This window comes from Acipenser ruthenus, chromosome 49 (assembly GCF_902713425.1).
Source record: "Acipenser ruthenus chromosome 49, fAciRut3.2 maternal haplotype, whole genome shotgun sequence".
Taxonomy (NCBI): domain Eukaryota; kingdom Metazoa; phylum Chordata; class Actinopteri; order Acipenseriformes; family Acipenseridae; genus Acipenser; species Acipenser ruthenus.
Genome location: NC_081237.1, coordinates 6597133 through 6613814, shown reverse-complemented (window position 1 = coordinate 6613814; position 16682 = coordinate 6597133). Strand labels below are relative to the sequence as shown.

General features: G+C 40.7%; 2 protein-coding genes across 2 annotated transcripts; both read left to right on the top strand.

Moving 5' to 3' along the window:
- The first annotated feature begins 1276 nt into the window (after window positions 1–1276).
- On the top strand, window positions 1277–6608 carry LOC117401218 (calreticulin). Its single transcript, XM_059014910.1, has 9 exons — window positions 1277–1434; window positions 2847–2948; window positions 3219–3422; window positions 3593–3687; window positions 3995–4204; window positions 4322–4435; window positions 4881–5024; window positions 5234–5326; window positions 5489–6608. The coding sequence occupies exons 1-9, from the start codon at window positions 1347–1349 to the stop codon at window positions 5690–5692; spliced, it is 1254 nt and encodes a 417-aa protein (XP_058870893.1). The 5' UTR covers window positions 1277–1346; the 3' UTR covers window positions 5693–6608.
- A 477-nt stretch (window positions 6609–7085) lies between these two features.
- On the top strand, window positions 7086–15631 carry LOC117401189 (UV excision repair protein RAD23 homolog B). Its single transcript, XM_034001679.3, has 10 exons — window positions 7086–7383; window positions 9411–9492; window positions 9791–9870; window positions 10210–10517; window positions 10856–10899; window positions 11051–11178; window positions 11429–11534; window positions 12146–12288; window positions 12396–12551; window positions 13143–15631. The coding sequence occupies exons 1-10, from the start codon at window positions 7315–7317 to the stop codon at window positions 13254–13256; spliced, it is 1230 nt and encodes a 409-aa protein (XP_033857570.3). The 5' UTR covers window positions 7086–7314; the 3' UTR covers window positions 13257–15631.
- Window positions 15632–16682: the final 1051 nt, after the last annotated feature.

Sequence of the window (16682 nt, the reverse complement as noted above, 5' to 3'; positions counted from 1 at the left end):
CACACAATGAGTCAGTGGCTGAGGTGGGATTAGAACTGGGGACCTCCTGGTTACAAGCCCTTTTCTTTAACCACTGGACCACACAGCCTCCCTTATATATATATATATATATATATATATATATATATATATATATATATATATATATATATATATAAAGATTGATAGGGAAGTCCACAGTAATGGCTATTTTATGCATGTAATAAAAAAAGGTTTAAAATGTATTTCATTTAGTTATAACAATGTTATTAATGTGAAGACAACAAAATAAAATACCTTGGCATTGTAAATCATGAATAAATAAAGTGGAAGTGGTTTCAAAGTAGAGCTGTTCTTTTGTCTGTGCCTCGGTGTCACTCTTTCACCCCAGGAAATGTTAAATATAAGATTAATCAGGCCGTGTTGTGCTAATTTTATTCGAGGGAGATGCAAAATAGAATTTGAGCCACACACCCTTGCTGCTTTCCTGGCAATCCCTCTGTGTGTAGAAGTCACACCTCAAAAATCTCAACCCCAGTGCCATGTGTCACACAACCTGTCTAATTAAACCTGACTGTGTATTATTAAGGTTTATACCATATCATCCCATACAAATTTCATTTATATAGCATCCTTCATTGCTGTAACCTGCATGCATGAGTAAAAACAACGGTGGGCGGTGATCAAACTAACTGTAGGCTTTTTCTTTCAAACTGATTTTTTAAGTTATAACCTATCACAATTATAATTCCACAATTCTCACAAAACATTTACATACATTCCACTATAACGGGCAGCAGTGTGGAGTAGTGGTTAGGGCTCTGGACTCTGGACTGGAGGGTCGTGGGTTCAATCCCAGGTGGGGGACACTGCTGCTGTACCCTTGAGCAAGGTACTTTACCTAGATTGCTCCAGTAAAAACCCAGCTGCATAAATGGGTAATTGTATGAAAAAATAATGTAATTGTATGTAAAAATAATGTGATATCTTGTAGCAATTGTAAGTCGCCCTGGACAAGGGCGTCTGCTAAGAAATAAATAATAATATAATACTGTATGCACAGAAAATAGCAAAATCTGCTTTGTAGAAAAAACTACCTCAAATGGTGTGTGCATCTTTGGGTGTGATGTATATGTACACGGTTATAATGGTGCCTGCGGCTTCAAATCTGATTGCCTCGGTACAGCTAGCGTACCCTGTTGAAATCTACATGTACTTCCTAGGAATAACTCGTGGTCTCAGCTCATTGGTCATCAGCTGGACCAATCACCGGCAGCCATCTGTGCAGGAACATTTACAGCAATAAAACCTGTGCTTTCAGACAGAGGCAGTACCAGAATTAATCCAGGTTTCGAGGAGGTGTAATCATGAGGTCCGGATTGCTATTCTCGGTGCTTTTTGCTGTAGTCGCGGCCGATCCAAGCATTTATTTTAAAGAACAGTTTTTGGATGGAGGTAAGAAATGCTTTTATTAAAAAAAAAAAAAGAAACCCTTTTTTAACACTATTTGGAAAAAATATATAGCAAGCACGCAGATCTGTATATGTCCCTCAAGCATTGGACTTCAAAATCTGAGAAATGAATCTTGTATTTGAAAGCTGGTTTTATTTTATAGTATCGTGGTATCTTCTTAAAAAATGTAGTTTAATTTCAAAATAAAAATGAATGCGTACGGTTACACACTGGGGGGAAAAGCCTAGCAACATAAATAATTAGTATTAGTACAATATGAGTATAATCTGAATCTTAATTTCACTTTGTTTGGTTTATACTATACTGTACTGTATACTGCAGTCTGATACTACTACGACTACTACTAAATAATAATAATAATAATAATAATAATAATAATGATAATAATAATAATAATAATAATAATAATAATAATAATAATATGCCTTGTATAGTTTGAAACTTGTGATGGGATCGTATATCCCTCTAAAATTAGAATAAAATCAAATAAAATGCTGTGTGATTATCTACAGTGCATAACGAGGGCAAACAGAAGTAGGGTTTCGACTAACCACGACGTACTGCGAAAATACCCCCAACGGTCTCTTAAGAATCTGCCACAAAAGAGACTGCAACCCAATAACTCGATCTCGAAGATTTTTATTTTTTTTTAGTGGTTGCTGATGATCAGTATTGAAACTGAAACTTAAAAGCATAAAAAAAAAGACTGAAAAGTTATTTAATAAAGTATTAATTCGGAAAGAATCCGGGGGAATCAATGGACGAGTGGGAAATATTTGATACTTTAATATATTTCCAGTGTCTGTTTGTTTGTTTGCATGCTGACAACTCCTTGTAGCACATTTTAGATTTGAATCAAGTTCCTGTATAACTACAGTGACACATGTTGAACAAACAAGGAACTAACGTTGCACCCGGTTTTTATCACCTGACTGTTTTTTGGTTTTTTTTGGATCAAACAGTCTTCCAGAATCATTCCAGAATTCACTATTTCTCGTACAAACAAGCTGATGATAATGACATCTGAATGATATTTCTTTTTTTTCTTATTTAATTTTATTTGCGACTGGGGTGTCGGAATAGTGGTTCTAGGTCACTTATATATATATATGTGTGTGTGTGTGTGAGAGAGAGTGAGAATTTCAACACAACCATCACAAGCGGGAGATCCGTTGCAATACCTCATCATGACCTCAGTACGCTGCCATTGCTGGTGATCCTGTGGGCTGCTAATGGTTCTGACGAGGCTTCTAAAGCGTGTAATACGCAGGTATTACAACACACTGCTTAAGGGATTCACTGGTTAATAGAATCAGCTGCATATTGTAATAATGAAACGATGCATTCCCTTTGTTTCAGCGCTGCTAAACCGTGATCTTTTTCCTGCGTTTCAGATTCCTGGCAGAGCCGCTGGCAAGTGTCCAAGCACAAGGAGGACTACGGGCAGTGGAAACTGACGGCAGGGTCATTTTATGGTGATAAGGAAAATGATAAAGGTAAAGGAACAAACGACAGAGCCAAGATGCTGGTCATTCTACTAATCAAACAGTGACTCGGGGATGGAAATTGGACTCCCTTTGCATAGCGGTTTTGCATAGCACTTTGATCCATTCCTGATTTTACTATGAGCTTGACACACCTGAGCTTGTTACCTACACGCCGTGGCTAATCAAGCTTGTACTGAACACCCCAGGTGGGTGAAGCTGCTATGCAATAGAAGTCCCATTTCAATCCCTGTTGAAGCCAAGCTTGTGTTTTGTTTTCAGGTCTGCAGACCAGCCAGGATGCCCGGTTCTATGCTGTGTCGTCCCGCTTTGATCCCTTCAGCAACGAGGGCAAGACCCTGGTGATCCAGTTCACAGTGAAACACGAGCAGAAGATCGACTGCGGGGGTGGCTACGTCAAGGTCTTCCCTGCAGACCAGGATCAGGAGGACATGCACGGGGAATCGCAGTACTACATTATGTTCGGTAAGTTCTCACTTCGGAACATCTCTGAAGGCGGAACACAGCCAGTGGTGTAGCAGTGGAGCCGCGGGACAGGCAAGCGAAGTCACATGGATAGAAAGACAGTTGATCTAGCCTGTGTGTTGCATGTGTCCGTGGTTTTGATAACGCCACTCTCGCTGGTTTTTTAACAGGTCCTGACATCTGTGGTTACAGCACGAAAAAGGTCCACGTCATCTTCAACTACAAGGGCAAAAATCATTTGATCAAAAAGGAAGTGAAGTGCAAGGCAAGTGTTGAGCAACCAAGATAAATAAAGACGTGTACAAAAAATCCACCACCTTTAATTCACAGCAATAACATGTACAGCTGTCCCGTCTAATCCCCAGCACAGCTCTCTGATGTTTTTACATGCCATTCTGTGGTTTGGTTGCAACGTTCTCCGGCTTTTGTTCCAATGTGCGGCTGTGATTGTTTCCATAGAAACGGAATGCTTCTCCATTCAGAAGTTCCTCATTTGAAGCTCCTCTGAATTACTTCACCCTGCTCATTAGAGCATTAAAAATGTGGATGTCTCTCTGCCTGTCCCCTTACAGGATGACGAGCTGACTCACTTGTACACACTGATCCTGAGGCCCGATCAGACCTACGAGGTGAAAATCGACAACGAGAAGGTGGAATCCGGCACTCTGGAGGAAGACTGGGACTTCCTGCCGCCCAAGAAGATTAAGGACCCCGAAGCGAAGAAACCAGAGGACTGGGACGACCGGGCTAAGATTGACGACCCTGACGATGTCAAACCAGAGGTACGGGCAGCAAATAACAGCCTGAGGAACTCGAATTCAGCAGACGCTGTCGTAATGGAACCGTGCTATTGCCCAGACAAATATTCCTTTGTTCATTTCTTGTTTCATGTGTTTCAGGACTGGGAGAAACCTGAGAACATCCCTGACCCTGATGCCAAGAAGCCAGAGGACTGGGATGAGGAGATGGACGGAGAGTGGGAGCCACCAATGATCCCCAACCCAGAATACAAGGTATGCCTTTTCAACATGCTAGAGAGACAGCAAAATGAAAAAAACCCTGGTAGTATAATAAATATATTTTTATATATATATGTGAATTGTTAATCGGTAATTATCCCTTGTTTGTATGACACTTGAGAACTGCTGAAACTTGTTAAGGATTCGTCATCAGATACTTTATTAATTCTGACAACTTATTAGCTGGGAACAGCTTGACCAAATTTAAGGTAACTTTGCATGGTGCTTTTGTTACAAGAACTTTTTTTTTTCCTGCACTGTTAATGTTCGAGGCTATCGAAGGCTCTTTTTTGGTCTTGGTTTTGTAGACTACGCCCATGCTGTGGCATGCTACCCTACTTGCAGTAGATGTACAGTTGGGGGCGGTGTGGTGCTTATGCCCCTGGTGGGTATCTGTGCTCCTGATCTGCGTTGTTAATAACGTACTTTTTTCTTAAAGGGCGAGTGGAAACCCAAGCAGATTGAGAACCCTGACTACAAGGGTGCCTGGATTCACCCTGAGATTGACAACCCTGAATACACACCTGATTCAAACATCTACAAGTTCAACAACATAGGGGTCCTTGGACTTGACCTCTGGCAGGTTAGTTTTAAAAGCAGACCCATTCTTTATCATAGGCTCCACTGATCACAACCGTAGATTTACAGCCCTTTGCACAATGAAAGTCCTTACTATCTAGCATGTACGTTTGCCGTACCTTAAATTAAGTAGATGTTGTATGTAGACATTTGAGATTTCATTGAGGACATGTTTAAAAATACATGCTTTTTAATTATTTTTTACTGTAACAGGTAAAATCTGGCACTATCTTTGACAACTTCCTGATCACTGATGATGAAAAATATGCAGAAGAGTTTGGACAGGAAACCTGGGGAGTCACCAAGGTATGGAACAGTAAAATCTATTCATTGTATTACTGCAATGGATCATTCTGTGTCGCTATTAATACGTCTTGGACCATTGTAGCTGACCAGTAACAATTACTGGTCCTGTAGTAGTTTTACCTGAATGGTTCTGCCTGACCCATCATTCTTTGAATTGTACAGGAACCAGAAAAGAAGATGAAGGATCAGCAGGATGAGGAAGAAAGGAAGCAGCGTGAGGAGGAGAAAAAGAAAGACGACGTGAAAGATGAGGAAGAAGACGAGGAGGGAGAGGAGGGAGACGAGGGAGAGGAAGGAGACAACACAGAGGCAGAAGAAGAGGAGGATTCGTCGGAAAATGAAACGCCATTTAAGGACGAACTCTAAATGAACTGCCTTGACCTGGAAGCCTGCTTTTCAATGAAACAGGAGTTCTGAGGCCACCCCACCCCCCACCCCATGGTTTTGCTTGAATAGCTCGTTTTTTAAGGATTTTTTTAGGGCTTACAAGGAAGGCAGTTTAGTCTTTGCTTGTTCGGTTCATCCCAGGTTTTGTTATTGTATTTCAATCAGCCATTGAGGTCAGAACGTCTAATAATGAGAACTCTGGCACGTCTTACTGGTTTCCCTGAGATGTGCAGCCTGCAACTCCAGGCTCTCATCTGGCGCTGTGTTTTTAAATTGCAGTAGCCTGAAAGAATAAGATTGTCCCAAAATTTTAAAACAAATCTTTGTTCTTGATTTAAAATGTTGTCAAATTTGTAACAAACCACTGTTTAGCGAACATGCTTTTCCTAATGAGCGCGACATTTTATAGAGTGCCGAGACAAACGATTTGTTGGGTTGTGGAGAAGTTTTGATAATTTCATTTTTCTTTCCATGTTTCTTTTAGCAGAGCTTAACGTTTTACATTGCTGCTGCTGTTAGACAAGAGCAGATTTCAATGGTCAGTTTATGTGTTGTGCAATGCTTCAGTAGAGCAGAGCGAGACTCTAGCCCTGTTCTAAAGATGTAACGTAACTGAATGCAAATGAGAGAAAGTGAATGTAGTTCGTTGTGTTTTAGACAGTAACAGTACCAGGTAGGGAGGACAAATACATGGCGATGCTTGAACTGCAGTCCATCTCAGACATGGATGTAAATACCTGTCACTATTCACAGGCGCAGCAACTTAAAATACATCATTTGGAACTTTTTTTTTTTGAGAGGGACAGTAGTACACTTGAGATCATTTTGCAACCAGAATGTAATTATTAATACCAAAGTTTTGTTTATGAAATAAAAAGAAAAATATATGAAAAAATATGATTTTAGTGTATTTTTTTTTATTTAGCATTTTATATTCTTTGTGGATAATAATAATAATAATAATAATAATAATAATAATAATAATAATAATAATAATAATAGGCGGGGCACCCTGTGAAGCAGTGTTTAGAAATTCTCGGTGAAATCAGGTACAACAAAGCCACCTCCTATATTTATTTTTTTACATAACCTTTGATGTTCTGAGTCCAATGCAAGGGTGGAAAAAAGACTCCCATTGCATAGCAGTTTCACCCGTTCCAGGTTTTAATATGTGCTTGATTAGCTCCAGGGTATAGGCTAAACCACCAAGACACAACTGCATGAAGACGACCTGAATATTGTCAGATCTCATTCTATACAGATAGCAAGCAATGCACGCCACGGCTTGCACTAGCATTGAAGGCACCAAACAGAAACAGCATCACACGCCTGTATGATTACGACAGAGCAGTCACTTGGCTGAAGTCGCCGTCATGTGATCATCTCTTAAATTCTGTTTTAATAAAAGGTTTTTGTGTGTGTGTGTGTATTTACTCGAGCGGCGGGTAGATGGCGCCAGAGTGCAGAATTTATCAGTAGTAAAGGCAAGAAGGTGCAGAAGCAGTCGAGATAGCTGAGTCACAAAACTGGCATCGGAGTACCAGTGAAAGGGACGGGATATTTCTGCTGGAAGTTATTTGTATTTAAAACTGTTTTTAAATATGTTGAAGATCACGGTGAAAACGCTGCAGCAGCAAACCTTTAAGATTGAGATAGAGCCGGAGCTGACGGTAAGCTATCGGCACCGAGACTGCAAAAACCCAAGTAAATAACCTGGAGGTCGGTATAGTGGGGCTGGGAAAAGACTGGGTTATTTTGGGCCTTGGCGTTTGCTTGCTGAAAGAATTTGTTAAACTGTTCAACACGACCCGGATTATTAAAGAACGTTAAGGGCTTGGCGGTTTTAAAATGTTATTTTCTTAAATGACAGCAAAGTGATTCTTGCGTTGAAATTAACATTTTTTTTTCGGTGCTTTGAACAGACTGACAGCAGAGAAGAACAGCATGAGTTTGTAAATTAGACAGTGTTAATAACTGTACATAAATATAATGCATTGTACTATAAGGGCTTTGTTGGGGAGTAATATCAATTTGTTATGGTTTAACATATAACATTGCACATGCTGTACGTAGAATATGTGCTAAAGCCGTCAAGTTTCGTAGGACGTTTTGAAGATTCCACATTTTCATTTCGAGTTGTTGGTAACTCTTTTTAGAAACGTCACACAAATACTAGCCTACTACTAACCCAGCTCAGTTAGCTGGGCTGGGAAGTCGTTGATTGATTGCCCTGAAGAAGTTGTCAATGCCACACTGATTTCAGAGTCCTGTCCAGACTCTTAGTGCCTTACTTGAACTGTTAATTATTCTAGTGTTTTAATCCCTTTTGAAATGTTTTGTTACCACAGTGAAAATGAGTATTGGAAGTTTAAAATAAACCTATATTATGACAGTAACACTTTTTACACGTGGGTCGTTCCGTGGTCATTTTTTAGTACTTGCACTGGGATTGTACAGAACCACACTGTTGTAGACAGACCTTATAAGTTACACACAAACAAATGACCCGCCTATTTTGTCCAGTTGGATTTCAGGTGCCTGCTCTTAAGTTTTTGGTTAAAAGCAGACTTCCTGCAAGCTGCAATGTATTGTCGTCATGAAAAAATGTGCACTACTTTTGAATTGCTGAAATACTGCACCCCAGGCACGTGCTGAACCTAACAGACACCCCAATACAGAATGTTCTGACTCCTCCCCTATCGCTGTGTGACACGCCCCCAATACAGAATGTTCGGACTCCTCCCCTATCGCTGTGTGACACGCCCCCAATACAGAATGTTCGGACTCCTCCCCTATCGCTGTGTGACACGCCCCCAATACAGAATGTTCGGACTCCTCCCCTATCGCTGTGTGACACGCCCCCAATACAGAATGTTCGGACTCCTCCCCTATCGCTGTGTGACACGCCCCCAATACAGAATGTTCGGACTCCTCCCCTATCGCTGTGTGACACGCCCCCAATACAGAATGTTCGGACTCCTCCCCTACCGCTGTGTGACACGCCTACAATACAGAATGTTCGGACTCCTCCCCTATCGCTGTGTGACACGCCTACAATACAGAATGTTCGGACTCCTCCCCTATCGCTGTGTGACACGCCTACAATACAGAATGTTCGGACTCCTCCCCTATCGCTGTGTGACACGCCCCCAATACAGAATGTTCGGACTCCTCCAAGTCCTGGTCTTTGTTCCAACCCTGTTCTAAATTATTTAATTGAACCAATTAAATGTCCAACCACACCCTAAAGTGGTTAATTAGTTAATTTTAGCTGTTAAGCCTGGAGTGGACTGGACCTCCAGGATTGTGAGTGGACACCCCTGGTTTATAGACCAGTGCTTCCTAACCCTGATTCTGGGGACCCCCTCTGTGTGCTGTTTTTTATTCCAACTGAGCTCTCTATTACTTAACTAGGCCCTTAATTGAGCATTTGTTTAATTAGACCTTTTAAGTTGTCTTCAATTTATAACGTATTACAGCTAAGTTGAAATCTGCAACTGTTTAAGAGCTGAAAACAAGTTAGAAGGAGTAGGACTTTATCTCATTCGATTTGATTACATTTTCCAAGTTCTTCAGCTGTTACACACTGTTAAATTCAGTTATTGACTCTGAAGTCCACCTCAATCTAAAACCATTTGAGGAATGCAATCTGGATTAACAGGCTTGCGGGTGTTTCTTAAATGCTCTTTTTTTCCAGGTGAGATCCTTAAAGGAGAAAATAGAGAAAGAAAAAGGATCCGATTCCTATCCAGCAACCGGGCAGAAGCTCATCTATGCAGGTGAAACCCCATCGCTTTTGTTGTTCATTGCTGCTGTTCATAGTTTTACTCAATCCTCAATCCGAAAGGTTAAATTATAGTAACAGTGTAGTCTACAGTAAGAGTTTCTCCCCCAGTTTCAGTAAAGCAGGGTAGCATCAAAGCCCCATTGCTTTATTTATTATGTTGTGAATCTCAATATTAAGTCTTATAGAATGTACTGCCAATGCAATCTCATATCTAATATATCTGTGTCTTTAAAAATCCAAACGTATAGACAAATCTGTTTGTTTTGGGGTTTTTTTTTCTTACATTCAAGGTAAAATCCTTAACGATGACATACCTATAAAGGACTACAAGATAGACGAAAATAACTTTGTCGTAGTCATGGTAACCAAGGTAAGCACCAGCACGCTGTTAGACAGAAGATAGCATTCTGTTTCAATTCTAAATGCTCAATATTCAGAAATACTATTCTGTTTTGTGATTCGATCATTAAGAAATAATCGATAAGGGGTCCAAATAAAATATCAATACGTATCGGTTTTGTTTACTGCATGAATTTATGTTTCGCTTAGACATCTTTTCCACAGCCAAAACGTAATAAATTGGGTCCATATTCAAATATAGTCCTCATTCAGAATATCAAGAGCAGAGCGCTAGAGAGCGCACGTAGCTTGTACAAACAACAATATTGCTTTCCTAATTTATTTATTTTGTATTTCTTCTTGCGAATAGCCAAAGGCATCATCTTCTTTACCTGCGCAGCCCCCAAGCGAAGCAACCCCAACTCCTTCAGTAACAAGTACCCCTGTCCCTGTCAGCACCCCCACCCCTGTCAGCACCCCCGCCCCTGTACCTGCAGCATCGGAAGATGCCCCACCTACCGAAGCAGTGCCCCCTGTGGCTCCCCTTTCCGCTGCAGCCCCCCACAGCACAGACGCAGCAGCGGCAGCAGCACCTGGACTCCCCGATACCCCCACTGAGGAAAAACCCAAAGAGGAAGTGAAGGAAGAGCCCGCCACCGCCCCACCTGTCTCCTCCAGGTAGACGAGAAGAACATCAGTCACGTGCCTTGCTGGTGGTGTTACTTGAAGTGCAACCAATCTACTTCATTAGATTCAGCCATTTCTCACCACAAAGCAAACGCAAACAGCTGCAGTCCAGCAGTGCGCATGGAATGCACAGTCATTCTTGTGTAGCACCAGATAGAAAATGAAAGTACATGTTTGCTGTTCATTTTAAAACCAGACCTGTATAGTGAATGGATGTGCATGACGTGGATCATTTGTGGAATCGCTTTTGTAAGTTCTCGCTAAGCACCAGACCCACTGATGCCCATTCTGTCTGACTCTTTCTGATCTGAATCATATTTTTTTCACAGCATTGAAGACCTTAATCTTTTAGAAGAAGCATCGTCTATACTAGGTGATTTTTTTTCTTTTTTTTTTTTTTTAAATAATATTGAATATTTACTTTTTTATTATTGTTAAAATGATGTTTCTTTTATATGTTATCACTTTAAAATACGTGAAAAAAATATATTTTTCTTACACGAAGGCACAAATTTCATGTCCAGTTACAGGGCAGGCATATGAAAATCTAGTCGCAGAGATCATGTCAATGGGATACGTGAGGGAGCAGGTGATAGCGGCATTAAGGGCAAGCTACAATAACCCTGACCGGGCAGTGGAATACCTTCTCACAGTAAGTGCCTTCAGTAAAGAGCAGCTGCAAATTTAGTTTTCTCAGGAGTTTCCTTGTCTTTTGTTAAGTCTGTGTCAAGGTGCTGTGTTTATAGCCTGTTGTAACCTGTTTTAAAGTTAAACATTTTCAGCATTTGATGGCATTGCGATCAAATGCTAAACCTGCGACTGAGATGGTACATTATTGATGTTATGCGCTTATTAAATTGGATCCCAAACATTCCAATTTATTTTTGTTCTTTATTGTTCAGGGAATTCCAACAGAACCTGACCTTCCTCCAAAAGAGACATCCCCTCCAGCTCCCGCCTCCAATCCCACGCCACAACCAGCAGAGAGACCCGCCCCGGCCGGGAGTGGTGAGTGAGGAAGCGAATCACAGTTTTCATCTCCATTCCCTGCCAGGGCCACATTGATTAGCACTCAGCCATGTCAGAGCCCTGTAATCTGCACTTGTTTGCTTCGATTCTTCATGACTGCACAGGGATCCAGACAAAGGATTTCATTTTATACACGTGGCCACTCCCCAGTTAGCATCAGTTACCTAACTGGAGAATGCCCTCACCTGCTGGCAGAGACAGATTTAACCCCATCCCTGCCAACCTTACATTCACACACACACACACTGTTTACAGCTTCTGCCCTGCCACTAAGTCAAATGAAACCTGCTGAATAGTGTGACGTTAACATATTGAATTACACACCGCTTTGTAGTTTTCCATATACTTAACGAAAAACTGACACATTTAAAAAAAACATGAAATATTGTACTACTATTGTGGCTTCTGGTAGACTTTCTGCGATATCGTTTTGGAGTTTCTTTGATTGCATGATAAGCAAAAGATCAAAATGATGTTCATATAGTTATTTATTTTTGTAATTATGTCTCAATCCTAAAATTCTAGGTGATGCTAAACTTTTGGCCATAGCTGTATATGTAACTTTTTTTTTTCTTTTCTGTACGGATCAGGCGATGTATCGTCGAGTAACCCCCTGCAGTTCTTGCGAAACCAGCCCCAGTTCCAGCAGATGCGGCAGATCATCCAGCAGAACCCAGCCCTGCTGCCTGCATTGCTGCAGCAGCTCGGCAGAGACAACCCCCAGCTCCTCCAGGTGAGCCTCCGAGGGGCCCCCGGCCCTTTCACGCTGCGAGACTCCCGTTCACCCACCCCGCCGCTTTGTCTCCGATGCACGTTTTATTTCCTTTTTGTTTCTCGCAGCAAATCACGCAGCACCAGGAGAGGTTTGTGCAGATGCTGAACGAGCCTTTCGGAGAGTCTGCCGGAGAAGGAGAGGGAGAGGAAGCGGAAGGTCAAGGGTCCTCGCAGACAAACTACATCCAGGTCACACCTCAAGAGAAAGAGGCAATAGAAAGGGTGGGTGTACTGATAACAAAACCTGGGACTGCTAAGATGGTATATTGGTATATTTCATCGAGCAATACGCTGGCATTAAGCAGGGGAGTATATGGTATGGTCTAATGATATTGCATGAGGGCAAGGGCATTGTGTTTGGTGCCCTGGGCATGATTTCAATTAGTTGTTTAATTTCTTTGCTAGAGGAAGGCACTGGTATCTGAAAACCCAGTGCTGGTTAAAATGAGTTTCCTCATTTTCTCCAATATTAGAAGCTGTAATAGCAGGGAATCTCAGACACACAAGGGAAAATTGTCAGTATAGCCTATTAGTATTAACATATTGATTCGGACAGGAAATCAGAAATCGCGTGTGTTATCAGTTTTGGAAACAGCACTGTCTTGATCACTTTCACTTAACAGAATGCATTGTAAGAAAGAAGCTTTCTAATGCATTTTCCATTCACATGGGTTATACTGTTTTGGGTATGTTCTTAAGTAGGTTGCTGTAAATAATCCTCCGATGAGCCATTGCAGTTACCCTGTACTTTTAGCCAGTTTCTACATTTCTTCAATCAAACCCTTTTTTTTTTTTTTTCTTCTTCCGCTGCAGTTAAAAGCCCTGGGGTTTCCAGAAGGACTTGTTATTCAAGCTTATTTTGCCTGCGAGAAGAATGAAAACCTCGCAGCTAACTTCCTCCTGCAGCAGACGTTCGATGACGAGTGACCCGTGCCTGTCTCTCTCGCTCTCTCTCGAGTGTTTATAAGTGTGGACTGGGAGGGGAGTGCAAGAAGGCTGTGGGCCGTGGTGAGCTTTCTCTCTGGACAAAGCCAAGATGTGAAAAAAAAAAAAAAAAAAACACTGAACAGTTTATTTTTGAACCAATGCACACAACCCACTTCAATTGCTGGTGTCGCTGCCTAGTGTTTAGATTTACCAAGTGGCCATTTTTTTTTTTTTTTTTTACTTCATTATCAAGTATGATGTCGCTATTTCTTTTGCTGTACCCCCGAGATGAAAGTTATGAGCAAGGCAGCATAAAATGACAATCAGGTGTTGTATAAGCATGAGTTATTCAAGATCGCTTAGAGAAAGCCACATACAGAGTTGCTTAGCACGTGCTTCCATTGTTGTCAGTAAGTCTTGTAATGCTTGCTAAGACCTCTAAACTGTACCATTGAAAAAATAAGCTTAATAGTTTTAAACAAACATAGATCTAAATGCTTGTACAAGGTTGTTTGTTTTAGTACTTTGTGTAAACTTTACCTAAATTCTAGTAATTTGTAGAAACATCCTCAGTAGATTTTTCAGGGTGTTTATGGTAAAAGCTGCTTAAGACTTTTGGGAAGACAACAGTTTGCCATATTGCAGTTGCAAATATATGTCTTTGAGCACACAAGAAAAACAACAAGATGAAGGATGTGAAATAATGGTACAAAGGTGGAATTTTTTTTTAGAATTTTTTTTATTTTTTTTATACTAAAGTCTTCAGTCTCCTTGCCCTGAAATTGGATCATGTTGCTAAAGGTAAAAATGTATGTCTGATTTCTCTTTATAGAAAATATATTTAAAATGTAAAGCACATTTTTCCAATAGGCAACACAGTCTAACTGTAACACCAGGAGATGCATGACACACAATAATGCAATACAGACTGGAATAGAAACATGAATAGTGGAGTGCTTTTCTACAACTGCCTTGTTGGTACTGGACTGTTAAAGCCTTTAGTGCAAGTATGTCATGTTACTCCCAAGTTGTCTGGTCTTGCATATCCCCTTTGGTATTACATTTTTAGAAATTTTACAACAGTTTGTATTAACTCTGTGGAGTTCGAGTAGTTGCCCCACCATAACTTTGAACAAAACAAAGCCTTTCTGCATTATAAAATAGATACATAGATAGGAAACTTAACATGGTGCAGGGATGGAAATAAATTGCATGGCAGTTTGATCCATTCCTGGCTTTACTGTGAGTCTAATAAGATGCACCTGAGCTGGGGCTAAGCAAGCTTGTAGTAAAACCTCTAATGGGGAAAAAACTGCTATGCAATAGGAGTTTTATATCCATCTCTGTGGTGCAATTGTGCATGCAGTGACTGAAGGGGATATAAAGTCTCTTGGGTGGTAGGCACTGAACTGAAGTTTCACATGTCGAGGTAATCATTTAGAACAGCATGTATATTACCTATTCTACGATTGCAGAAACAATTACTTGCACAAATGGCTTCAGTTGCAAACAGTCAAGCAAAGTACACCCTGTTTCAGAATCATGAAGTATACAACAATACAGGTGCTTCAGTGTATAGGTACGTTTATTTATTTATTTATTTTGCATAAGCGTTCATCAACCTGCTTTAACATGTCAGTTCTTACGATATGTAATCTGCAAAAAAAAAACATTAATATGAGAAATCTCTGAAAGTTATTAAAAGGACAATCACCTAACTGTATATGATGCTGTTATGAAGCTCTGTTACTGTGTGTGTGCTCTGATCAAACTGCAGAGGGAGATCGCGTGTGGAGTTTGTCATGATGATTTACTTAATCGTGCCATTTGTTATTTTTTTAACATAAAAATGAATCAAGCTGTATTTGGTACAAAATGTCATGAATATTCAGTGAAAAAGCTATGGGCAAGATGACATTGTGTTATAATGTGCACAGTGCACTTCTTAAATAATAATTTATTCTCTAAGTCCTGCCGTGTTGATATATTCTGTTGTCTAATGTGTATAATTGATCCTTGCTGTTACAATATGACACTTTAAAATTGAAATAGAAATGCGAATGCTGACGTCAGACTTGGGAGAGTTGCATGTTTTAAGTTTTCATGAGCTCATGCGAAGTGTAGAAATAATGTAGATCATGCAAGCGTGTTTATTTTTCAGCTGTCTATTTTTACTGATTTGAATTTTAAGTTGTTGTTCTGATGGCTTTTGCATTTCTAATGTTTCGTTTTGATTTTCTGATGAAGTTCAGTTCTAGCCTTAGCTGCAGATCACATCTTGAAGGCTGAGTTTCTGATTGCTAACTTGTTTCTGGGATGGATTTCATTTCAGCATTATGTACAATAAATAGCTTTTACGAAGCTTTAAAACAGAATGATATGTGTGTTTAATCATCCCTTTCATCGGTTTCCTTGTCCACAATTTGAACCCCCTTCTAACAAACCCCTGGTAAACTGCTCTTTGTTTAATGCTAGAGGACACTCCTCATTTTCAAATGACACTGCAAGCAGCATACATGCGAAATACTACCCCCTGCTAAATTGTGTATACTTGCAAAGTCATGTTTTGCAAAATAAAGACAACAGCATACAAACCTTTTTTTCTGTGTGTATGATGAGTACTGTGCTTTGAAGTGTTTCACGGATTGCATGGTATTGTACCTGTTTGTTAGGCAGATGGGTGGAAATCCTTTAAGCCAATACCCTCCCTGCCTGTGGCTCTTAACACAGCTCACCCTGTGCAATCCAGACACACCTTTATTATTTAACCACCTGGATCAGGATCCGTCTCAATATCGGGGCTCAATCTGAGCATGCAGGAAGATTTTCTTGTCATCTGTTTTATACATTTACACTGCATTTACATCCCTAAAAACCACTGAACCAAACATACGTTTCCAGGGTTGAATACACCGGCAATATGTAGCGCACACGGGTGCATGAGTGTGTGATGCTAATGGTATCCTGACGTGTACAGTAAGTTGCATCTCTCTGTTTCAAGTCAGTTTTGGTTACCCTTGGCGCGAGAGCAGATCTGATAAACTGTCTCTGTTCTCTTACCAAGTACCTTTGTATCCAATGTCCTGCTGTCTTTACAGTGATGACTCTATGGGCCATTCTGGAGAAGAGAATTCCCTATGAGCTTCCACGAAGGGATCCGAGTGTGTAATCTTGGGTTTAAATCCTTTGCAGATTTGTCGAGGCGGTGCTGCCCTTGATGTCTAGGCTTGCATGTTGTGGCAGCTGTTTCTGATTGTTTGCCTCATCACATTACACTGCTGTTTATTTCGTCCAGGATTAAATGGTTCAAATACTCTAGCGAAGAAAAACAACCTCTCTCTGGATTACAGCCAAACTGGCAGCACAAGCAGAGCCTCTCCTCTCTGGACCACGACAATGTGCCTCAGCCACGCCCTCTAGGGGAGC